We start from the raw sequence: 26,209 nt of genomic DNA, 5'->3' as shown, positions 1-26,209 counted from the left end.
TGTTATATACTGCGTGGGCTGTGTTATATACTGCGTGGGCTGTGCTATATACTGCGTGGGCTGTGCTATATACTGCGTGGGCTGTGCTATATACTGCGTGGGCTGTGCTATATACTGCGTGGGCTGTGCTATATACTGCGTGGGCTGTGCTATATACTGCGTGGGCTGTGCTATATACTGCGTGGGCTGTGCTATATACTACTATACATATTCTAGAATACCTGATGCGTTAGAATCGGGCCACCATCTAGTCATTTATAAACTGCATTTTGTGTTTACTTGGGTTATATTTGCCTAATATTTACATTTGGTGATCTGAAAACATTTAAGTGTGACAAACATGCAAACAATAGGGAGTCAGGAACGGGGCAAACACTTTTTCACACAACTGTATTTCACTTGCTGGCAGGTGATAGATCTCTGCAGGACAGAGTGGATATAAATTCCTGGCCGCACCACCCTATGATTCACAAACAGCAGAGCGGGAAGAGAAGCACCAGGCAGCTCAGAGCGATGGTCAGGTACTGAGTGGAGCAGAGTGAAACGCACGGTGAGTGGGGCGGTGCTTACAGGGCCGCGAGTGTACTGTAATCAGGTGACTCCACCCTCCATTCCCCACATGAACTTAGGTTCCAGTAGCTCAGTCTCTAGCTTCCTGTATTGACGCATGCCTGTTTTCTCTCCCCGGTTATCGACCCGGCTTGCCTTCTCATTTATCCTGTTCTCTCCGCTCTTGACTTTGCCTACCAACTGTCATGTAGTGACCAGGGACACCTAATCTATCTCTCGAACTCGGGGCTTCCTAGGCTATCCCTGTCCCCCGGATGTTGAAGACACTGGGGTCTCGTACCTTGCTATGCTCCCTTCTTAACCCTTACCTGTTCCCTCCCCCAACCAGGGTGGTGTGAGGCCGAAGTGTATTGGAAAACACTAACTAGACAGACAGAAGTTAACAGACAGGGATGAAAGAAAACTACAATCATACAAATACACTTACAAAACAACAGAGTGAGAAACACGGAAGGAAAAGGATGGGGAAATGTAAGAGGATAAGGATAAACATGCAATCTAACTCCACGCAGAAATCTCCTGAAAACTTCTCCAACCGCCAACTCCAAAACACTGAAATTCTCCTTCAACTCCAAACCATCAAGCAGTACAGCCATCTCTGGTAACTCCCACGTGCCAGGAGATCAACTGAGCTGAATAATCCTTGCAATGGCAAAGGAAAGCCTGAAGTGTTTAATAAGATGGTGAATCCGTTCTAATCAGTGCTGGAATTCGTGTAACCAGATGCTGCGATCTTCTAGCCTCTCTCTGTTAGAAAAACTGTAGAAATAGGAAATGTTATTTTCACTGTAGGAGCACCTCTACTACAACTTTCCCCTGTAGGGACTGGAAAAACCCAGGAGGGTGCTGGTGATAGGGGCCATACCTTCTGGTATGCAGTCATGAGAGATCAACTGGATAATTTTTTTTTTTTTTGCAAAAAAGGGATCAGTTTTCTTACATTTGTCTCTTGACCTCAACTAATAGCCTCATATATGCATAAAAGACTTTTAGTTGAGGTCAGGAAAACTGCAATCAGGTTGGACATAGTGACTATAGCACGGAACATAAAATATGGTTGCGTGAATACATCATTAAGCTGGGTAACAAAGGTTTTAGTGGGTTGTCCACCCCGGTGAAATCTTCAGCAGCCGATGCAGCTACTTGCGGTCACATGCTGACCAGAGTCCCGAGCCGGAAACTCGAGTAAGCAAGCAAGACAAAGTATGCAAATCGTGTGACAAGAAATGGAAACGGCAAGAGGAGTGGAATCGAAATGTGTGTCCATTACACACTATTAGGATTAGGCAAGTACGGAAGCATGTGTGGACAACCAAAACGGGTGGCGGTTAACAATCTTTTTACCCAATTGCGGTCTTTTTTTTTTTTTTGCACAGCAAAAAGGCTTCTGCTGCAGCTAATTGTCTTACAACCACACACAGAATGGTGAGGAGGAGGAGGGACAAGGATGAACTATTGAGGCACACAGAAGACTGCTTTATATATTTCTCAGTATTAATTGCGATATCAGACTAAATAGGATAAAGAGAGACAATGCATAAAATAATAAATGCATAATTTCCATAAATACCTGTTGAAAATAGGTAAAGAGCTGAAAAAAAATGTCAGCAGCAATGGGAAGGGTGTAAAATATTTTTCTTTTGCTGCATGGATGACACATAAGGAAAATAAGAATTTAAATTGCTGTAAACTGGTGAGGATCCCAGTATGTAGAGATTGGGAAAACTCCACCACATCTATAATTGAAAGGTCTCTGAATTCTGCAAGTTTATTCAGAAATGTACATACGGTACATTAAAATAAATTATTCAGAAGATGTTACACCCGGTCCCGGTCCTGTACCTTTGTGGGGTCCCCGTCGGGACTCCCACTCTGTGCCGGCCCCACGCCGTCCTACTGCAGCCACTGCTCCCTCTCTTCCCCCAGCTTCCTGGCGCGCGGCCAGCTGGTTCTTGGGTAGAGTGCTTAGGGCGCGCACACGCTCCCGATCTCTGGAGTCGGAGTGGGAAGTCAGGGAAATTGAGGACTCCGAGTCGGAGTTTGGCTTACCAACTCCACAACTCTGGTCCATTTCTCGGTCAGAATATGTATTGATTATAGTCTACTGGACTGTTCAAATAGCTGTACTGTTTAGGTGTGCCAAGTGCCTGCTATGTGATCCAAGTCACGGTTCAAACTTAACTATTCAAATCTATGGCTCTGTTGGACAGAAAACAGAGGCCATTTGTTTGTCTTCCAGATACTGTCTATTTTACACTGTTCAATGGGTAAGCTAGGAATGCTTATTTTTTGCATATGAGGAGAGATGAAGAAACACAGTAAAAATTGATACACTGATGAAAATCTTATCTAAACCTACGAAAATCAGCCTGTTTTCATCACATATGAGAAACAAGCAGATGTCTGAATGACGCCTTATCCACATGACAGGTGATAACTATAATCCCTAAGAATCCTGCTGATCACAAGAATGAAAGGTCCTGTGTTCCCAGTTTGAATGGGGCAGTGAACACGCATATGCACTTCTGGACAAACCAAGCAATCTTAAATGCATCAACTATCTACTATATAATTGTCTAAGGGGTACTTCCATCTGTCTGTCTGTCCCGAATATTCATTGGTCGCGGCCTCTGTCTGTCATGGAAATCCAAGTCGCTGATTGGTCGTGGCAAAACGCCCACGACCAACCAGCGACGGGCACAGTCCAGCGGCAACATGACCACTCCTTCCTCCCCGCAGTCAGTGCCCCCTCCATACTTCCCACCAGTCAGCACTCACACATAGTTAATGGCAGCATTAACGGACCGCGCTATGCCGCGGTGTAACACACTCGGTTAACGCTGCTATTAACCCTGTGTGACCAACGTTTTACTATTGATGCAGCCTATGCGCTCCGGTAACCGGCCGACGGAGGGTGAGTATATAAAGATTTTTTATTTTAATTATTTTTTTTTAACAGGGATATGATGCCCACATTGCTATATACTACATAGGCTGGGCAATATACTATGTGGGCTGTGCTATATACTACATGGGCTGTGCTATATACTACGTGACTGGGCAATATACTACGTGGCTGGGCAATATACTACATGGCTGGGCAATATACTACATACTACGTGGCTGGGCAATATACTACGTGGCTCTGTGCTGTATACTACGTGGCTGGGCAATATACTACGTGACTGGGCATTATACTACATACTACGTGGCTGGACAATATACTATGTCGCTGGGCAATATACTACGTCGCTGGGCAATATACTACGTGGCTGGGCAATATACTACGTAACTGGGCAATATACTACGTGGCTGGGCAATATACTACGTGGCTGGGCAATATACTAGTGGCTGGGCAATATACTACGTGGCTGGGCAATATACTACGTGGACATGCATATTCTAGGATACCCGATGCGTTACAATGTTAATGTTAAAAATAAAAAAAACAAAAAACCTGCTATACTCACCATCCACAGTCCGCCGAGCCGCTCCTGCCGGCCGTCATCTTCCGTTCCCAGCGATGCATTGCGAAATTACCCAGAAGACTTAGCGGTCTCGCGAGACTGCTAAGTCATCTGGGTAATTTTGCAATGCATCCTGGGAACGGAAGATGGCGGCCGGCGCGAGCGGCTCGGCGGAGCTTTGGTGGATCCCAAACGTCGGTAACCGCTTCCTGGATCCAGGCGCCAACGGAAGAGGAGTATATAACTATTTTTTTTTTTCATTCTTTTTTTTTTTTTTTAACAGGGATATCATGCCCACATTGCTATATACGTGGGCTGCGCAATGTACAACGTGGGCTGCGCAATGTACAGCGTGGGCTGCGCAATCTACTGCGTGGGCTGCGCAATCTACTGCGTGGGCTGCGCAATCTACTGCGTGGGCTGCGCAATCTACTGCGTGGGCTGCGCAATCCACTGCGTGGGCTGCGCAATCCACTGCGTGGGCTGCGCAATCCACTGCGTGGGCTGCGCAATCCACTGCGTAGGCTGCGCAATCCACTGCGTGGGCTGCGCAATCCACTGCGTAAGCGGCGCAATCCACTGCGTGGGCGGCGCAATCCACTGCGTGGGCGGCGCAATCCACTGCGTGGGCGGCGCAATCCACTGCGTGGGCGGCGCAATCCACTGCGTGGGCGGCGCAATCCACTGCGTGGGCTGCGCAATCCACTGCGTGGGCGGCGCAATCCACTGCGTGGGCGGCGCAATCTACTGCGTGGGCGGCGCAATCTACTGCGTGGGCGGCGCAATCTACTGCGTGGGCGGCACAATGTACTGCGTGGGCTGCGCAATGTACTACGTGGACTGTGCTATACACTACGCATACATATTCCAGAATACCTGATGCGTTAGAATCGGGCCACCACCTAGTCCTATACATAACTGTTTTTCTTGTGCCAAACCCTTCAATTTAATAAAAACTGCCAATCTTGCATTAATGTGTAATTTGCCATGAAATATAATCTACCTGTATAAGACCACTAAATTGACTGTAAATAGACAATTTTGTACAGATGAACAATACTTGTAAATCAATGCTCCTGTCAACTAATAACCTACATGAATGAATGCTTTTCACATGCTATAAATCTAAAGACACCCCATTAGGGCAGGGACTAAATGGCCTTGTGTTATTCACCAGCAGTCATTCCCGTAAGTCAGCTAAAAGCCCAGTGTAAATCTTGAGTGGTCTCTCTCATATAATTAATAAATATTATCTACATTACATGTATAGTACACACACACAGATAATTGTTTCACTCACCAGTTTTATGCTGTTGGTGAAATGAATTATTTGGCAGGTGATTCTCATCAAGAAGAGTCTTCATCCATTTTTCAATCAGGCCTTTTCCTACAATGAATCCACAAGGTCAGAGAATTCAACAACTTATATTACACTGCAAAGCCATCAACCTGACAGAGCCATCTGTTCATTACAGGACAATTTCCATAGACACTCATATAAGACTAAACATGATGGCCCCGATTCATCATTTCAGGGTTTTTTTAAGTCACTTTCCTTTTTTGCTTTGTGGTATTAGTTGCCAAATTCAAGAAAATAGGTCATGCAATTCATGAATTTGGCACAAACTCAAAAAAAATATGACTTTTTTTCCTGACTTATTACAAATTCTGGAATCGCTAAACTCTGCCCACAAAGCATAAAACAAAAAAACAAACAAACAGGTGAGCACATAATAAACAGGCTTCAATGAAGGCATAAATAGTATAATGAATTGATTACAAACAAAAAAGGCACAAAACATATAAAACTAGACAAAAAACAGGCACAAAGGTAATGATGAATGGAGGCCGATAAATAGAATATCAGAACTGCAAATGTATTTTTACTTGTTCTCTTTACAAACGATCCAAAAGACTAAAGAAGTGATAGAAATGAAGTTGGAATTTCCAAGATTCACAATTACTAATAGTCAGTGATCATTTGTGAAATCAGATGAATAGGGAATCCGGGTAGTGCAATTTTATTTTTTGGGCTACTATTTTTTTTATGTATTCATTTTTAACCCCTTTAACCACCAAGACTGTTTGCACTTTCAAGACCGGTGTAACAGTCCAGATTAACCCCCCCGCCCAGAATATACCCGGGGTTAAAGTGGCTTAGGCCAGATTATACCCCGGGTATATTCTGGCCTAGCCCAAACTATACCCCGGGGTACAAATTGGACTAGTCCAGATTATACCCCTCCAGGTCAGAACATACCCCAGCTGCTGTAGATCAGATTTTTCAGGCTTTTGAGAACCATTGAGTGATATAATCAATAATGGAGCCCCAGGCAGCAAACGGGGCCCCAGGCAGCGCACAGGGCTCAAGGCAGCGCACAAGGCCCCAGGAAGCGCACAGGGCCCCAGGCAGCACACAGGCGCCCCAGGCAGCACACAGGCGCCCCAGGCAGCGCACAGGCGCCCCAGGCAGCGCACAGGCGCCCCAGGCAGCGCACAGGGGCCCCAGGCAGCGCACAGGGGCCCCAGGCAGCGCACAGGGGCCCCAGGCAGCGCACAGGGGCCCCAGGCAGCGCACAGGGCCCCAGGCAGCGCACAGGGCCCCAGGCAGCGCACAGGGCCCCAGGCAGCGCACAGGACCCCAGGCAGCCCGCAGGGGCCCCAGGCAGCCCGCAGGGCCCCAGGTAGAACACAGGGCCCCAGGCAGCGCACAGGGTCCCAGGCAGCGCACAGGGTCCCAGGCAGCGCACAGGGTCCCAGGAAGAGCACAGGGGCCCAAGGCAGCCCAGAGGGGCCCAAGGCAGCACACAGGGGCCCAATGCAGCACACAGGGGCCCAAGGCAGCACACAGGGGCCCAAGGCAGCACACAGGGGCCCAAGGAGGCACACAGGGCCCCAGGAAGAGCACAGGGGCCCCAGGCAGCGCACAGGGCAACAGGCAGCACAGAGGAGCCCCAGGCAGACCACAGGACCCCAGGCAGCCCACAGGGGGTCCCAGATAGCACACAGGGGGGGCAGAGACAGTGAGCAAGGGGGTAAGAGATAGCACGCAAAGGGGGGAAATAGAAAACAATCATGATCATTTTAATGTTGTTATCAGTGTTTACTAATCATTTTAATGTTGTTATCAGTGATTACCTTTGAACATTTATATTGTAGTGTCCTGTCACCAGCCATGTGTACGATTATCAGCCAAAAGCCTCTCTGGAACCAATAATCGCCCCATGTAAAAGTACCTTTATAAGTTTAAGTTTCAGAATGTTATAACTTTTATTATATCCTGAACAGTTTTTTTATGAACAGTCAAGGTTTTCAGGTTGAAGTAAAAAAAACAGTCTGTGTGTTTAGAGTTTTAAACACTAAAATGTTGAAAAATTATGTAATTCTTGAGTATATCACTCAATGGTGCTCATAAACATGAAAAATCTGATCTTTAATATGCTTTAATCTTTAATATACTCAAGAACGGGGCCACAGACATCACCAGTGTGCTGCCTGGGGCCCCTGTGTGCTGTCTGAGCCCCTGTGTGCTGTCTGAGCCCCCGTGCTCTGCCTGGGGCCCCTGTGTGCTGCCTGGGGCCCCTGTGTGCTGCCTGGGGCCCCTGTGTGCTGCCTGGGGCCCGTGTGCGCTGCCTGGGACCTCATGCGTTGCCTGGGGCCCTGTAAGCTGCCTGGGGCCCCTGTGTGCTGCATGGGTCCCTATGCGCTGCCTGGGGCCCCTGTGTGCTGCATGGGCCCCTGTGTGCTGCCTGGGACCTCGTGTGCTGCATAGGTCCCTGAGCGCTGCATAGGTCCCTGAGCGCTGCCTGGGGCCCCTGTGTGCTGCCTGGGGCCCCTGTGTGCTGCCTGGGGCCCTGTGCGCTGCCTGGGGCCCCGTGCGCTGCCTGGGGCCCCGTGCTCTGCCTGGGGCCCCTGTGTGCTGCCTGGGGCCTCGTGTGCTGCATAGGTCCCTGAGCGCTGCATAGGTCCCTGAGCGCTGCCTGGGGCCCCTGTGTGCTGCCTGGGGCCCCTGTGTGCTGCCTGGGGCCCCCGTGCGCTGCCTGGGGCCCTGTGTTCCGTCTGGGGCCCTGTGCGCTGCCTGTGGCCCCCGTGCGCTTCCTGGGGGCCCCTGTGCGCTGCCTGGGGCCCCTGTGCGCTGCCTGGGACCTCTGTGCGCTGCATAGGTCCCTGAGCGCTGCATAGGTCCCTGAGCGCTGCATAGGTCCCTGAGCGCTGCATAGGTCCCTGAGCGCTGCATAGGTCCCTGAGCGCTGCATAGGTCCCTGAGCGCTGCATAGGTCCCTGAGCGCTGCATAGGTCCCTGAGCGCTGCATAGGTCCCTGAGCGCTGCATAGGTCCCTGAGCGCTGCATAGGTCCCTGAGCGCTGCATAGGTCCCTGAGCGCTGCATAGGTCCCTGAGCGCTGCATAGGTCCCTGAGCGCTGCATAGGTCCCTGAGCGCTGCATAGGTCCCTGAGCGCTGCATAGGTCCCTGAGCGCTGCATAGGTCCCTGAGCGCTGCATAGGTCCCTGAGCGCTGCATAGGTCCCTGAGCGCTGCATAGGTCCCTGAGCGCTGCATAGGTCCCTGAGCGCTGCATAGGTCCCTGAGCGCTGCATAGGTCCCTGAGCGCTGCATAGGTCCCTGAGCGCTGCATAGGTCCCTGAGCGCTGCATAGGTCCCTGAGCGCTGCCTGGGGCCCCTGTGTGCTGCCTGGGGCCCTGTGCGCTGCCTGGGGCCCCGTGCGCTGCCTGGGGCCCCGTGCTCTGCCTGGGGCCCCTGTGTGCTGCCTGGGGCCCCGTGCGCTGCCTGGGGCCCCGTGCGCTGTTTGGGCCCCCGTGCTCTGCCTGGGACCTCGTGAGTTGCCTGGGGCCCCTGTGCGCTGCCTGGGGCCCCTGTGCGCTGCCTGGGGCCCCTGTGCGCTGCCTGGGGCCCCTGTGCGCTGCCTGGGGCCCCTGTGTGCTGCCTGGGGCTGCTGTGTGCTGCATGGGGCCCTGTGTGCTGCCTGGGGCCCTCGGTGCTGCCTGGGGCCCCGTTATTAAGAATGTCACTCAATGGTTCTCAAAAGCCTGAAAAATCTGATCTACAGTAGCTGGTGTATATTCTGACCTGGAGGGGTATAAACTGGACTAGTCCAATTTGTACCCCGGGGTATAGTTGGGCTAGGCCAGAATATACCCGGGGTATAATCTGGCCCAGAGGGGTATAAACTGGACTAGTCCAATTTATACCTCGGGGTATAGTTTGGGCTAGGCCAGAATATACCCGGGGTATAATCTGGCCTAGGCCACTTTAACCCCAGGTATATTCTGGGTGGGGGATTAATCTGGCCTGTTACACCGGGACAAATTTTACAATTTTGACCACTGTCTTTTTATGAGGTAATAACTCTGGAACGAATTCCACTGATTCTGAGATTGTTTTTTTCATGATAGTGGTAAAATTTCTTCAATATTACTTTTCAAACTTTTTACTTTTTACTTTTTATGCCCTTAAACCAGAAAGTTATGTCACACAAAATAGTTAATAAATAACTTTCTACTTTACATCAGCATCATTTTTGAAACATAATTTTTTTTGGAGGGTTAGTAAGTTATAAGGGTTAAAAGTTAACCAGCGATTTCTTACAGCACCGATCATAGGCTGGACATCAGTGTTTCAGGCAATAGGCCAAGAAAGCAAAAATTCTGCCGGGGTATGAAAACTTTTGAGCACAACTGTACATATTTTCGGCTCTGGGTTCATTAACCCCTTCATGACCCAGCCTATTTTGGCCTTAATGACCTTGCCGTTTTTTGCAATTCTGACCAGTGTCCCTTTATGACGTAATAACTCAGGAACGCTTCAACGGATCCTAGCGGTTCTGAGATTGTTTTTTCGTGACATATTGGGCTTCATGTTAGTGGTAAATTTAGGTCAATAATTTCTGCGTTTATTTGTGAAAAAAATGGAAATTTGGCGAAAATTTTGAAAATTTTGCAATTTTCAAATTTTGAATTTTTATTTTGTTAAATCAGAGTTATGTGACACAAAATAGTTAATAAATAACATTTCCCACATGTCTACTTTACATCAGCACAATTTTGGAACCAAAATTTATTTTTGCTAGGAAGTTATAAAGGTTAAAATTTGACCAGTGATTTCTCATTTTTACAACAAAATTTACAAAATCATTTTTTTTTAGGGACCACCTCACATTTGAAGTCAGTTTGAGGGGTCTATATGGCTGAAAATACCCAAAAGTGACACCATTCTAAAAACTACACCCCTCAAGGTGCTTAAAACCACATTCAAGAAGTTTGTTAACCCTTCAGGTGTTTCACAGCAGCAGAAGCAACATGGAAGGAAAATATGAACATTTACCTTTTTATTCACAAAAATGATCTTTTAGCAACATTTTTTTTATTTTCCCAAGGGTAAAAGGAGAAACTGGACCATGAACGTTGTTGTCCAATTTGTTCTGAGTACGCTGATACCTCATATGTGGGGGTAAACCACTGGTTGGGCGCACGGCAGGGCTCGGAAGGGAAGGAGCGCCATTTGACTTTTTGAATGAAAATTTGGCTCCAATCTTCAGCGGATAGCATGTCACGTTTGGAGAGCCCCCGTGTGCCTAAACATTGGAGCTCCCCTACAAGTGACCCCATTTTGGAAACTAGACCCCCCAAGGAACTTATCTAGATGCATAGCGAGCACTTTAAACCCTTATGTGCTTCAGAACTTGATCCATAAAAATGAAAAAGTGCTTTTTTTTTTTTCACAAAAAATTTTTATTTTAGCCTCAATATTCTCATTTTCACATGGGCAACAGGATAAAATGGATCCTAAAATTTGTTGGCCAATTTCTCCTGAGTACGCCGATATCTCATATTTGGGGGTAAACCACTGTTTGGGCGCATGGCAAGGCTCGGAAGGGAAGGAGCGCCATTTGACTTTTTGAATGGAAAATTAGCTCCAATCATTAGCGGACACCATGTCGCCTTTGGAGAGCCCCTGTGTGCCTAAACATTGGAGCTCCCCCACAATTGACCCCATTTTGGAAACTAGACCTCCGAAGGAACTTATCTAGATGCATAGTGAGCACTTTGAACCCCCAAATGCTTCACAGAAGTTTATAACGCAGAGCCGTGAAAATAATAAATACGTTTTCTTTCCTCAAAAATAATTTTTTTGCCCAGCATTTTTTATTTTCCCAAGTATAACAGGAGAAATTTGACCCCAAAAGTTGTTGTCCAGTATCTCCTGAGTACGCTAATACCCCATATGTGGGGGTAAACCACTGTTTAGGCACATGCCGGGGCTCGGAAGTGAAGTAGTGACATTTTGAAATGCAGACTTTGATGGAATGCTCTGCGGGCGTCACGTTGCGTTTGCAGAGCCCCTGATGTCCCTAAACAGTAAACCCCCCCACAAGTGACCCCATTTTGGAAACTAGACCCCCAAAGGAACTTATCTAGATGTGTTGAGCACTTTGAACCCCCAAGTGCTTCACAGAAGTTTACAACGCAGAGCTGTGAAAATAAAAAATCATTTTTCTTTCCTCAAAAATGATGTTTTAGCAAGCAATTATTTATTTTCACAAAACTAAAAGGAGTAATTGGACCCCAATAGTTGTTGCCCAGTTTGTCTCGAGTATGCTGGTATCCCATATGTGGGGGTAAACCACTATTTGGGCACACGCCGGGGCTCGGAAGGGAAGTAGTGACGTTTTGAAATGCAGACTTTGATGGAGTGTTCTGCGTGCGTCACATTCCATTTGCAGAGCCCATGATTTGCCTAAACAGTAGAAACCCCCCACAAGTGACCCTATTTTGGAAACTAGACCCCCAAAGGAACTTATCTAGATATGTGGTGAGCACTTTGAACCCCCAAGTGCTTCACAGAAGTTTACAACGCAGAGCCGTGAAAATAAAAAATCATTTTTATTTCCTCAAAAATGATGTTTTAGCAAGCAATTTTTTATTTTCACAAGGGTAACAGATGAAATTGGACCCCAATAGTTGTTGCCCAGTTTGTCCCGAGTATGCTGGTACTCCGAACGTGGGGGTAAACCACTGTTTGGTTGCAAGTTGGGGCTCGGAAGGGAGGGTGCACCATTTGACATTTGGAACTCAAGATTGGCTGGAATCAATGGTGCCGCCATGTTGCGTTTGGAGACCCCTGATGTGCCTAAACAGTGGAAACCTCTCAATTCTAACTCCAACACTAACCCCAACACACCCCTAACCCTAATCCCAACTCTAGCCATAACCCTAACCCCAACACACCCCTAACCACAACCCTAACCCAACACACCCCTAACCTTAATCCCAACCCTAATTTCAACCCTAACCACAACCCTAACCCCAACACACCCCTAACCCTAACCCTAACCACAAGCCTAATCTTAAACCTATTTCCAACCCTAGCCCTAATTCCATCCCTAACCCTAAGGCTATGTGCCCACGTTGTGGATTCGTGTGAGATTTTTCCGCACCATTTTTGAAAAATCCGCAGGTAAAAGGCACTGCGTTTTACCTGCGGATTTACCACAGATTTCCAGTGGTTTTTGTGCGGATTTTACCTGCGGATTCCTATTGAGGAACAGGTGTAAAACGCTGCGGAATCCGCACAAAGAATTGATATGCTGCGTAAAATACAACGCAGCGTTTCTGCGTGGTATTTTCCGCACCATGGGCACAGCGGATTTGGTTTTCCAAAGATTTACATGGAACTGTAAACCTGTTGGAAAACTGCTACGAATCCGCAGCAGCCAATCCGCTGCGGATCCGCAGCCAAATCCACACCGTATGCACATAGCCTAATTCTAAGGCTATGTGCACACGCTGCGGAAAACGCTGCGGATCCGCAGCGTTTCCGCAGCTGCGGGTCCGCAGCAGTTTCCCTTGAGATTATAGTTCATTGTAAACCTATGGGAAACAAAAAACGCTGTGCCCATGCTGCGGAAAAAACTGCGCGGAAACGCAGCGGTTTACATTCCGCAGCATGTCACTTCTTTCTGCGGATTCCGCAGCGGTTTTCCAACTGCTCCAATAGAAAACCGCAGTTGTAAAACCGCAGTGAAATCCGCAGAAAAACCACGTTGAATCTGCGATAAGTCCGCAGCGGTTTTACACTGCGAATTTATTAAATGTGCTGTGGAAAAATCCACAGAGGACCAGAATACCCTAACCCTAAGGAAAAATCCACAGAGGACCAGAAAACCCTAACCCTAACCCTAACCCTAACCCCTGGTCCTGAACCTAGTGGGGGGAAAAAATATATATATATATATTTTCTTTATTTTATTGTTGTCCCTAGCTATAAGGGTGATAAAGGGGGGGGGGTCATTTACATTTTTTTTTATTTTGATCACTGTGATAGGTTTTCACAGTGATCAAAATGTACATGGAACGAATCTGCCGGCAGGCAGATTCGGCGAGCGTACTGCGCATGCGCCCGCCATTTTGGAAGATGGCGGCGCCCAGGGAGGAGACGGACCGACACCAGGAGGCTCGGTAAGTATGTGGGGGTAAGGGGGGGGAGCTCGGGGGGTGGATCGGAGCACAGGGGAGGTGGATCGGAGCAAGGAAGGAGCGGGCAGGAGGACGGGGGAGCGGACAGGAGGACGGAGAGGACCGGGCCACATAACGGACGACTGGGGAGGAGATCGGGGGCGGTGGGGGGGGCAGAACATGATTTCCGGCCATGGCAGATGCTATTGCAGCATCGGCCATGGCTGGATTGCAATATTTCACCATTTTCATAGGTGAAATATTGCAAATTGCTCTGATTGGCTGTTGCACTTTCAACAGCCAATCAGAGCGATCGTAGCCACGTGGGGGCAAAGCCACCCCCCCTGGGCTGAAGTACAACTCCCCCTCTCCCTGCAGATCGGGTAAAATAGGAGTTAACCCTTTCACCTGATCTGCAGGGACGCGATCATTCTGTGACACAGCATATGCGTCACAGGTCGGATTGGCACCGACTTTCATGACGCATACGCTGTGTCACAGGTCGGGAAGGGGTTAATATACCATAAATACTGTTACGGTAATTATATTCTAGAACATCATTCGCGAACAATCTAATATTATTGCATTCCCCACATCATACGCATGAGGTGGGCATTATGGGCATTAGATAAAGCATATTTCGGGCACCTGGGTATTTTGCTTTGCGCCAATCCAATATAGAAATTTTGGAGTTCTACATTTTCTGTTAATCAAATATAATTGCGACAACCTCTGAGCCTCAGAAAGGGAAAGAAGAGGTGATAGGCCTAATATGCAGCCCCACTGATCTCTCGGTATCATTCCCACATCGGTTTCCCATATAGTTTCAATAGTAAGGGGGAATTTATTTAGGAATGCATTTTTGGGCTTCTAGTTACTGGGGATTGATAAAACAAGTCAGCTCTGAATAAGTCAGATCATAGCTTTTGTTTGATACTACATTCATCTCACACAAATTCATGGAGACATCTTTCTAGGGAAACAACCTATAGTGAAAAAGAGGATCCTCCAAGAACCTAACTTAAAATAAATCATTTTATTGAAAAAAAAATTTTTAAAAACCCATCTCTATATAGGTATATACCATATACAACATTCTAGTGCATGCTGCGCATGTGGCAAACACCTACAGCCATTTTGTTCTCAGTTGGGTGTTAAATGTCCACACTATATATAGCTTCTGTTCTGCCTTATTCCCCATAAACCCCCTTCTGAGGAAGACAAATTGAAACGTACGTCAAGGTATGACGCTGTCCTGAACCGTGTCCTTTAGGTAATGTTTAGCACTCACGGTCAAGCATATCCTATATCCTGTTATGATTTAATACTCCATTTCCATCTCACTGGTACTGTGGGTCAGGTTATTATTATCGGAAAAATAGAAGTTTGAGGGCACTACAGAATATACATGGGGATCACTGACCACACACAAACTGAACAACAATTAGGGAAGAGAAAAAGCAGTGTGTATAACGATCATGATGACACTTTACAAATAACCAAACAAATGCTTTAGATCAAATAAATAACACATTTTATTTATGCAAAAAAAAAAAACACACAAAACCAAGACATGTTATAAAAACAATTAAAAAAAGCAAAAAAATGACCATGTAAAACCACCAGAGGTCCGTATGGGAACCTAAGGCTCTCCTCCCCCCTGACCAGCATGCTGGCTGCAGGTCTCATTCTAAGGCCGGCGTCACACTGGCGAGTTTTACGGACGTAAGAGCGCAGAAACTACGTCCGTAAAACTCGAATTACATACGGCACAATTATTCTCAATGGGGCTGCTCCTATTAGCCGTATATTACGGTTCAGTATTATACGGCTTTCTACGGCCGTACAAAATCGCAGCATGCTGCGTTTGTCAGCGTATTGCGCAAATAATACGCCAATGAAAGTCTATGGGGGCGAGAAAAATACGGATTCCACACGGACCTGCAGTGTGACTTGCGAGAAATACGCAGCGGTGTTAGTGAAAAGTCGGTAATTCAATTGCCGGCTTTTTCCTTCTCCTTCACAATATGAAAATAAATTCTAAGAATTAGGGAATAATATTATACTGTGTAAACATGTAAACCCTTAAAAAGTTATTTTATTTAAATATCTTAAAATGTAAATACCCCAGTGAAAAAAAACAGGACCAATCTAGGAGTCAAAAAATGATCCTAAAAAATGTGCACCTGTCCTAGTGCTATCCCTGCACTAGACTGCTCTCCCTACCTGACAGTGGAGGTTGGCACCCTGATAGAATGTTTTGGCGCCCCCACTCAACGGTGGCTGTCCACTGCTAGCCCCTATTCTCTTCCTGGACGGCTACAGGTGGGAAAACAATGAGCTTTAAAGAGAGATGAAAATAAAGCGCACGAGAAAAAACACACAAAAATAAAAATAGGTGCACATAGAAAAACCCCAAATACTATCCAATTCAGGAATAATTGATACCAAACAATCAATAGCAAGGGGAATAGTAATATATCAATATCCAAAAAAATGGTTCACAAAAGGATAATAATCTTTAAACCAGAACTAGGACCACATTAGTATCTTGTGGCCACACATGTATTTTTACTCAATGACATGCTCAGTAGTTTCTTTATAGTCAATGACCTCTTTTTGCACCCAGGCATACAGTGAAAGGTCACAGAGTAAGCAGTCAGAGAAGCATAGGCCAGTGATACATAGTCTGGTAATGCATACGAAGCTATTGTGAGTAGCTAGCAGAGGAAAATGTCCCCAATTGAGTGATACTTAGCTTCCCAGCTTCACAGCAATCGTCATAGTCGCCTCGACGCGTTTCCCCGAACTACGGTTCATCAGGAGGCAGTTCAAAATAGGAACCATTAATACAAAGATGCAGGTGCCATGATATGTAGCAGACCTGAGGGTCCAGGGAAAGGGGAGGTGTCTTTATACCAATGGAATCACTATTACTGGCCAACAAGCCCCAACCAATATGGTATCCACCCCCTCTCACCGGAAAAGCACTGAGTGTCATAATGAATCAGTCAGACATGTGGACTTAGTTAATGCAGTAATGTCTACAGACGTCTGTGGGTCCCTCCCCCACAGGCAAGACAGATCATTTAGTCAAAGAATACATCGCTTACCCCCAATAAAAATCAGGTGACCTCCTCGTGTCCACGCTAGCAAAGCGCCGAAGGACGGCGCCATCTTAATATCCCAAAGTGCGCACGCGCTAGACCGGCAGACTCGCGCATGCGCATAGCGCTTCTGGAAAAGAATGTAAGTACATACAGTGCGCACGCGCAAAACCAGCAAACTGGCGCCTGCGTATAGCGCTGTCAAAGCGGGATAGATGGAGATACAGCGCGTCTTGCTGGACCCTCAGGTCTGCTACATATCATGGCACCTGCATCTTTGTATTAATGGTTCCTATTTTGAACTGCCTCCTGATGAACCGTAGTTCGGGGAAACGCGTCGAGGCGACTATGACGATTGCTGTGAAGCTGGGAAGCTAAGTATCACTCAATTGGGGACATTTTCCTCTGCTAGCTACTCACAATAGCTTCGTATGCATTACCAGACTATGTATCACTGGCCTATGCTTCTCTGACTGCTTACTCTGTGACCTTTCACTGTATGCCTGGGTGCAAAAAGAGGTCATTGACTATAAAGAAACTACTGAGCATGTCATTGGGTAAAAATACATGTGTGGCCACAAGATACTAATGTGGTCCTAGTTCTGGTTTAAAGATTATTATCCTTTTGTGAACCATTTTTTTGGATATTGATATATTACTATTCCCCTTGCTATTGATTGTTTGGTATCAATTATTCCTGAATTGGATAGTATTTGGGGTTTTTCTATGTGCACCTATTTTTATTTTTGTGTGTTTTTTCTCGTGCGCTTTATTTTCATCTCTCTTTAAAGCTCATTGTTTTCCCACCTGTAGCCGTCCAGGAAGAGAATAGGGGCTAGCAGTGGACAGCCACCGTTGAGTGGGGGCGCCAAAACATTCTATCAGGGTGCCAACCTCCACTGTCAGGTAGGGAGAGCAGTCTAGTGCAGGGATAGCACTAGGACAGGTGCACATTTTTTAGGATCATTTTTTGACTCCTAGATTGGTCCTGGTTTTTTTCACTGGGGTATTTACATTTTAAGATATTTAAATAAAATAACTTCTCCTTCACAAACCCGACATGATATGAGACATGGTTTACATACAGTAAACCATCTCATATCCCCATTTTTTTTGCATATTCCACACTACTAATGTTAGTAGTGTGTATGTGCAAAATTTGTGCACTGTAGCTGCTAAAATAAAGGGTTAAATGGCGGAAAAAATTGGCGTGGGCTCCCGCGCAATTTTCTCCGGCAGAGTGGTAAAGCCAGTGACTGAGGGCAGATATTAATAGCCAGGAGAGGGTCCATGGTTATTGGCCCCCCCCGTGGCTAAAAACATCTGCCCCCAGCCACCCCAGAAAAGGCACATCTGGAAGATGCGCCTATTCTGGCACTTGGCCACTCTCTTCCCACTCCCGTGTAGCGGTGGGATATGGGGTAATGAAGGGTTAATGCCACCTTGCTATTGGAAGGTGACATTAAGCCAGATTAATAATGGAGAGGCGTCAATTATGACACCTATCCATTATTAATCCAATTGTTTGAAAGGGTTAAAAAACACACACACATGATTAAAAAGGATTTTAATGAAATAAACACAGCGGTTGTTGTAATAATTTATTGTTCTCGCAATCCATTTGCAAACCCTCGCTTGGCAAAATAATAAACGCACAATATACATACCCTCTCTGATGTCCTATCACGTCCCACGATGTAATCCATCTGAAGGGGTTAACTAATATTACAGGCAGGAGCCCTGCTAAATGCAGCGGTGCTTGTGTCTGTAATCCCCCGGCGAATGAATGAAATGTAGGTCATTGACCTACATTTCCTTCAGTCGCGGTGATGCGCCCCCTGGTGGATGTCCTCATATGACCTGGAGCGTGGGAAAAAGTTCCCAGGCTGCAGTTCATGAGAACATCCAGCAGGGGCGCATCACCGCGACTGAATGTAAGTATAGATCACTCTGCTTTCCTTTCAGCACCCGGGGATTACAGGCACGAGCGAGTGGTTTATCGCAGCTCGTGCCTGTAATATTAGTTAACCCCTTCAGATGGATTACTTCGTGGGACGTGATCTGACATCAGAAGGTATGTATCTTGTGCGTTAATTATTTTGCCAAGCGAGGGCCTGGAAATGGATTGAGAGAGCAATAAATTATTACAACAACCGCTGTGTTTATTTCATTAAAATCCTTTTAAATCATGTGTGTGTGTGTTTTTTAACCCTTTCCAACAATTGGATTAATAATGGATAGGTGACATAATTGACGCCTCTCCATTATTAATCTGGCTTAATGTCACCTTACAATAGCAAGGTGGCATTAACCCTTCATTACCCCATATCCCACCGCTACAGGGAGTGGGAAGAGAGTGGCCAAGCGCCAGAATAGGCGCATCTCCCAGATGTGCCTGTTCTGGGGTGGCTGGGGGCAGATGTTTTTAGCCACGGGGGGGCCAATAACCATGGACCCTCTCTAGGCTATTAATATCTGCCCTCAGTCACTGGCTTTACCATTCTGGCGGAGAAAATTGCGCGTGAGCCCACGCCAATTTTTTCCTCCATTTAACCCTTTATTTCAGCAGCTACAGCGCTGAAATTTTGCACATACACACTACTAACATTAGTAGTGTGGAATATGCAAAAAAAAAGGGGATATGAGATGGTTTACTGTATGTAAACCATGTCTCATATCCTGTCGGGTTTGTGCAGGAGAAATGAAAAGCCGGCAATTGAATTACCGGCTGTTCACAGATATCGCACTGAATGAAATCTAAATACAGAATATATATATATATATGTGTCTCAATGACATATATATATATATATATATATATATATATATATACTGTATATATGTTTTAATGAACATTTGAGCACATAAATCCATTAGATGTCGGTTTTGCAAGCCTGCGCGAAAATCTCGCAGTACGGATGCCATACGGATTACATACGGAGGATGCCATGCGCAAAATACGCTGACACACCCTGACTACGGATCACTACTTTGGGAACATTTCTCCGTATTACGGCCGTAGTACGGACGTATAATACGTGGCGTATTGTCTTACGCCAAGTGTGACGCCGGCCTTATTGTGATCCTTCCATGAGGTGGTTTGCCTTTTACTGGTGATTCATTTCTTTAATTCTTTTGATGTTAATATTCATTTGCATCCTCCATTTTTTGTTATAGTGGGGCATGCATTTTCATACATCTCCATCAGATTATTTGTACCCATTATTTCCTTCTATTCAGGGTATGCATCTTTTGCGTCTTCATCATTTGCCTTATAAGAGCATAGCTTTCTTTATCAAGAGGACAAATATTTCATTCACAGTTCACACATGTATCTTCCAGATCTGTGTCTTTATTTATTATGTATCCTTTTGCATTTTTGTCTAGGTAATCTCCTACGTGGTTATTGGAGGTTTTGATGCTTATCTGTCATCTTTTGCTTTTGGAATTTCCCTGCATGTATAACTAACTCTAGTTTGGTCATTTTCCCTCTTAAGGTACCGTTACACTAAACGACTTACCAACGATCACGACCAGCGATACGACCTGGCCGTGATCGTTGGTAAGTCATTGTGTGGTCGCTGGGGAGCTGTCACACAGACAGCTCTCTCCAGCGACCAACGATCAGGGGAACGACTTCGGCATCGTTGAAACTGTCTTCAACGATGCCGAAGTCCCCCTGCAGCACCCGGGTAACCAGGGTAAACATCGGGTTACTAAGTGCAGGGCCGCGCTTAGTAACCCGATATTTACCCTGGTTACCATTGTAAAAGTAAAAAAAAAAAAAAAAAAACAACACTACATACTCACATTCTGATGTCTGTCACGTCCCCCGGCATCCACAGGGTTAAAACTGCTTTCGGCAGGAGCGCTGGTAATGCACACGGTGCTGCCGAGAGCTTCCCTGCACTGAATGTGTCAGCGCCGGCTGTAAAGCAGAGCACAGCGGTGACGTCACCGCTGTGCTCTGCTTTACGGCCGGCGCTGACACAGTCAACCCTGTGGACGCCGGGGGACGTGACAGACATCAGAATGTGAGTATGTAGTGTTTTTTTTTTTTAACTTTTACAATGGTAACCAGGGTAAATATCGGGTTACTAAGCGCGGCCCTGCGCTTAGTAACCCGATATTTACCCTGGTTAAAAGTGAACACATCGCTTGATCGGCGTCACACACGCCGATCCAGCGATGACAGCCGGTCATCAGCGACGAAATAAAGTTCTGGACTTCTAGCTCCGACCAGCGATATCACAGCGGGATCCAGATCGCTGCTGCGTGTCAAACACAACGAGATCGCTATCCAGGACGCTGCAACGTCACGGATCGTTGTCGTTCTCGTTGTAAAGTTGCTGAGTGTGAAGGTACCTTTACAGTGGGTTATGCTTAATGAATAATACTTATTTTATTCAAGAGAACATGCATATCTGACTTGATATTATAGTTTCACTCTACCTAGTGGTCATGTTCACCAGTTGGCACTCATCTTATTGGATACAAAATCTGTAATATTTCAGCATTAGGCGTCCACTTGTGTCCACACTATCCCATGCCCACTATGCATCCAGAGACGCCCGCGGCTCACCTGTGGAGACGAACATGCGGCGCATCTTTCCAGACCGCAGCATGTCAATTTATCTTGGGAAGACTCGCATCTCCGCAAGATAAAAGTCACCCATACAATGTATTGGGCACAATGATTCCTCACAGTTCAGTGAACACATGCGGAATCACCTGTGTACAATAAACGACAGCGCTTTGGACGCAGCGGACATGTACTGCATTGAAAGTGCTGCCGATTCCTGATCGTGGGGACATACCCTTAGGAGTATATTTATGCCCCACACTTATTTCTTTATCATTTCAAAACTGTATTTCTGACACAGTCGGCTTCAGTGTTATTTCGTTCTCCATCTGGGTATTCGGCATCTCTGGTTTAAGATTTTTTTTTTATGTTTTTTTCAATAGAATTATCTATTTTAAGTTCAGTTGTTGGAGGATCCTCTTTTTCACTATCGGTTGTTGCAGTCATTACGGACCTTCCCGTTATCTCTCAGGGCACCATAGGCTGATCTTTCTAGAGAATAAAGAAAACAATTGTTTGTTTGTTTTTCAAAAATAGATTATAGAGTAAATCCAATTGTGAGGAGAGACCATGCAGGAAAATGATCTGATAGTCATAAATGATGACTTTGATAGCGTAGCGGTCTTTTTCTGCTGAGTGTGGAATACTGACCTTTTACTGCAATAACAAAAGAGATAAGAGACTTTGTTTATAGCAATGCAAGCTTTATGATAAATGCCTTGCATACATTATTGCTGTCTTAAAAGCGTATCTCCAGGCAAAAGAAGTTAACTGAAGTCTTACAATTAAGATATCTCAAGGACGTTCCAAGAAAAATGTCCTTCCTATAATGAGTCTCAGTGCCATCTGTTCTCACTGATGGAAATACGAGATCTCAGAAAAGGTAAGGCTACTTTCACACTAGAGTCGTTTGGCCTCCGTCGCAATGCGTAGTTTTGGAGAAAAAACGCATCCTGCAAAAGTGCTTGCAGGATGCGTTTTTTCTCCATTGACTTGCATTAGCGACGCATTGCGACGGATTGCCACACGTTGCATCCGTCATGAGACGGATGCGTCGTGCTTTGGCGGACCGTCGGCACAAAAAAAGTTACATGTAACGTTTTTTTGTGCGTCGGGAGCGTCTTTTCCGACCGCGCATGCGCGGCCGGAACTCCGCCCCCCCGCACCTCACAATGGGGCAGCGGATGCGATGTAAAACTGCATCCGCTGCCCCGTTGTGCGGCGCTTTCACTGCTAGCGTCGATGCGCTGCAACGTCGCATAGCGACGTGCAGTGCACGACGCTAGTGTGAAAGTAGCCTAAGACTGAGGGTCTCCTGACACCTTCTTCATGCAGGCACCAAAAGGTACCCATACACATTATGCATCAATGATGGGGTCCGATTTCATTGGGACCAACAGACCATATAATGGGTGCAGTGAAAACCAGAAATAGTGCTTGAAGATGGTTCTACTGATTCTGCACCAGAATGGTATCATTAAAAACGTCAGCTTGGCACGCAAAAAATAAGCCCTGACCCGACCCCAGATCATGAAAAATGGAGACGCTATGGGTATTGGAAAATTGCGCAATTTTTTTTTTTAGCAAAGTTTGGAATTTTTTTTACCACTTAGATAAAACATAGAAGACATATGGAAAAAACCTAGAGGTTTACATTCCCAATAATGTCTGATAAAGATGGAAATGTAATAACAAATGCCTAGAGGAGTGCTATAAAAAATACATAACTCTCTTTATTAATAGTATAACATAAACAAGGCACACAAGTGTACAAAAATAACAAAAAATAAAAAAAATATATACCAAAAGTACTGGACAGGTCTAATAAGCAGATAATGCAAAAACTGGCGTGGCAGGCAATCCATAAAATGAGGACACTCCCAATAACCTCACATGTGTGTGTATAAAAGGGAGGAGTGACCTCAGGGATAAACCTATACAGATGGGCTAGAAACCGTACAATGCCGGTCAACAATAAAGATGAAGCTCAGTGGCTAAAGATAAAGTGCAAACAGTGCATATTTACACAGACAAGCATGTCCTACCCATCGGATGCCGACAGCCACAGCTCAGATACCCCAACGCGTATTCTCCTGTTCTCCTGTGGGCCAGTCCAAGCCTGTATATATATTTATCTCATGACTGCATTGTTTAACACTTCCTAACAGCTTGTTAGAAGCCTAGCTGGGTAAAAAAAATAAAAACCAAACAAACTGCAGTTTATAGAAATCTTAAAGTATTGTGGGTGGACAGAAAATCTATTTTAGAATTCAACAATGAGAAGGCGATAAAACGGAGACACGTCGCTTTCAGCTCATTCTGCACAGGGCAGGGGGAACCATCATGGGTTCTGCTATTACCCTAGTTAATTAGTTAATCCCTTGATCTCAGAGATGGGGAAACATTCACACAAGTTCACAGATGACACCTGTATGTCAAAAGGATATTTCCAAAGCTGACAGAGACAGAAGTCCATCGTTAACCCCTTAACCTGTCCAACATTTTTCATTATTACATTTCCGCATTCCAAGAGCCAGAACTTTTTCTTATTTCCATCAATGCAGCTGTATGATATGTTTTTTTTTTTCTTTTCATTTTGTAGCATGAGCTGTATTTTTAATGTCGCCATTTAGGGTAAATTAAAAAAAAAAATCTTTTTGTGGGAGGATTGCGGAAAAAAAAGGATTTCTACTATTTTGTGGATTTTGCCTCAGTTTTATCTTTACTAAGCTCAGTACATAATAAAGTATATACATATTTTTGTGAAGTAATAGCCTTTCTGAGTGTATCACCCTATCCTGATGGCTTATTTTCTTGACACCAGAGCTGAGTGATGGCCTGTTTTCTGCGGCGTCATCTGGGTCTATATATGACTTTTTGATAGCAGTTTCTCGCTTTGTTTCTGGTGGGAGGGAGAGGCAAAATGTCCACAAAAAAAATGTCAGTGGCATTGTTTTATATTTTATTTATGTTTTTAAGTGTTCACTATGTGAGTTAAATATGATAATTTTATAATTCAGAATGTTAGGGACGCCACAATACCAATTATGGGTACACGTTCTTTTTTCTGACACAATAAAACTTTTTAATAGCCAAAAAGGGTGATTATATTATCTGCAATAACACAACGGACAAAGAGGCTTTTATTAGTCTCACTGACACCCACTATTTAATTCCAGGGAGACCCTTTTAAGGCTGTGGTTACTATTGACCATAGCATCTGAGTAGCCTTTCAGAATCTGCATTTAGAGAAGATAGATGCAGAGTGTTGTTAAAGGAAATTTGTCACCAAGTTTTTGCCACCTAATAAGAGACGCATAATAAAGTGACAGAGACCCCGATTCCAGTGATATATCACTTACTGGGCTGCTTGCTGAACTTTTACCGGCAGATCACTGTAGGACTAGTAAACTTGCAGTCATTTAGTTCTCCAAATTCATAACCCCGCCTCACCACTGATTGACAGCTTTCTGCCTATGCACTGTGTACACAAAGCCAGTGGTATGGGAGGAGTTGTACAGGGCTCAGCATTCAGAGAACTGCTAGATCTGTAGCAGCAAAAAGTTTTAATAAATACTGCAACATCCAGTAATGTTAGTGACACATAGGCTAGCATCAGGGTCTCTTCCCCTCCATTATGCTGCTTTCAGATGGGGTAGCAAAATCCTGGTGACAGACTCCCTTTAAGTAAATACACATAAGATAATTTATACACACCAACATTATCCGAAAATCAAGACATTTAAGGCCCATCTCCACAATTGCCTTGGACTGACCAAAACAACAACATTAGGGCATGGTTTGTTAAGCCATTACCCTTTTGTGATCCAGTTTGAGGGACTGTTCCAAGAAAGAGACTTCAATCCAATTTACTAAAAATTGTGTATAACCGAAATAGAATATTTGGAAATATTTTGAAACCATATTAAATACCTCGATCATCCTCCATGCGGTCATCTTCCACTGAAGCAGACTCTAGATACGATTTATCAGAAGAATAAGTATGATGAGTGTCCAACTCAGAGGAGAAAGATTCAAAAGATTCGCTTTCATAGTTCCTACTAGAGTCATTAATATTGGGACTGAAGGAATCACTTCTCTTCTGATGACTGGATTCACTTACAGAGTCTTCAAAGGAATCACTGCGATACTTTTCAGAATGTTCATCAATAACGGAGTCAAAGGCGTCACTTATAAATCTCTCATTGGATTTGTCAGAGATAGATTCAAATGTATCTTCAGAATATTGTGATGCAGCGCTCAAAGAGTCACTCCTGTGCAGGACTTGCTCATAATTTGGGCTTTCTTCACTGACTGGGGATAACGCCATCACAGCCCTGTACAATAAATCATACTAGGTTAAAATAGATACTGGGAACAAAAAAAATGGAATCTTATCCAATCTATGGAAGAATGACTATATTAAAAATATAATAATAAAGAATACACTACGTCCACACTATCAGATGATGCTATAACTATTCGGCACAGTATCATTATGATACTACAGTGTTGTCCCAATGTAAGCAGTAGCGGAAAAGTGCCTGCCACTAAGTCTTTGTATTTAGCAACCACAGTACATCTTCTATAGCATTGGGACACTATTAGTTGTAAGACCTTCCCTGGCGGTTTGTCACAAATGCAACATGATCTAGTTACAAGAGGTTTTATGTGTTTTCTCAAAGGGTTCTCTATTGCAAAAATTAAAAAAATAATAAAATAACGTGTTCATAAAACATTGGGGATGCACTTACTTTTATAGGGGCAAGTTACGGTAGGTTGCTTTTTAATAGGGTAATCTTTCAGATTCAGGAGTATTTTCACAAAGACGGGGAAACGGAGCCAAGGTCTATAGGGAACACTATGGACCACTTGGCCTATTGAACCCTAATGCATTGTTACTGCACATTTTCAGAACAGTAAGACTTGATCTTAAAGGGGTTGTCCAGTACCAGGACCACCCCTTCTCATACCCCACTCTTGGCCCCAATAAAATAAAAAATTCTACAC

At 45.2% G+C, this 26,209-nt stretch overlaps 1 protein-coding gene across 8 annotated transcripts in view; it reads right to left on the bottom strand.

Moving 5' to 3' along the window:
- C2H8orf48 (chromosome 2 C8orf48 homolog) overlaps positions 1–26,209 on the bottom strand; it is a 56,646-nt gene that overhangs the window by 23,229 nt on the left and 7,208 nt on the right. For all 8 annotated transcript variants that reach the window (XR_013221271.1, XR_013221272.1, XR_013221273.1 and 5 more), the window contains exons 2-3: positions 25,133–25,536; positions 5,338–5,424 (exon numbers count right to left, since the gene is read on the bottom strand). Coding sequence is in view for 3 of the 8 variants with exons in the window: in XM_077285073.1 (XP_077141188.1) it covers positions 5,338–5,424; positions 25,133–25,536 (491 nt within the window). In the remaining 5 variants the exon portion in view is untranslated. The remainder of the gene's footprint in view (positions 1–5,337; positions 5,425–25,132; positions 25,537–26,209) is intronic.

Source organism: Ranitomeya variabilis, chromosome 2, assembly GCF_051348905.1.
Source record: "Ranitomeya variabilis isolate aRanVar5 chromosome 2, aRanVar5.hap1, whole genome shotgun sequence".
NCBI classification, from domain to species: Eukaryota; Metazoa; Chordata; class Amphibia; order Anura; family Dendrobatidae; genus Ranitomeya; species Ranitomeya variabilis.
The sequence above is the reverse complement of the archived record's forward strand: the minus strand, read 5'-3'. Positions and strand labels throughout refer to the sequence as shown.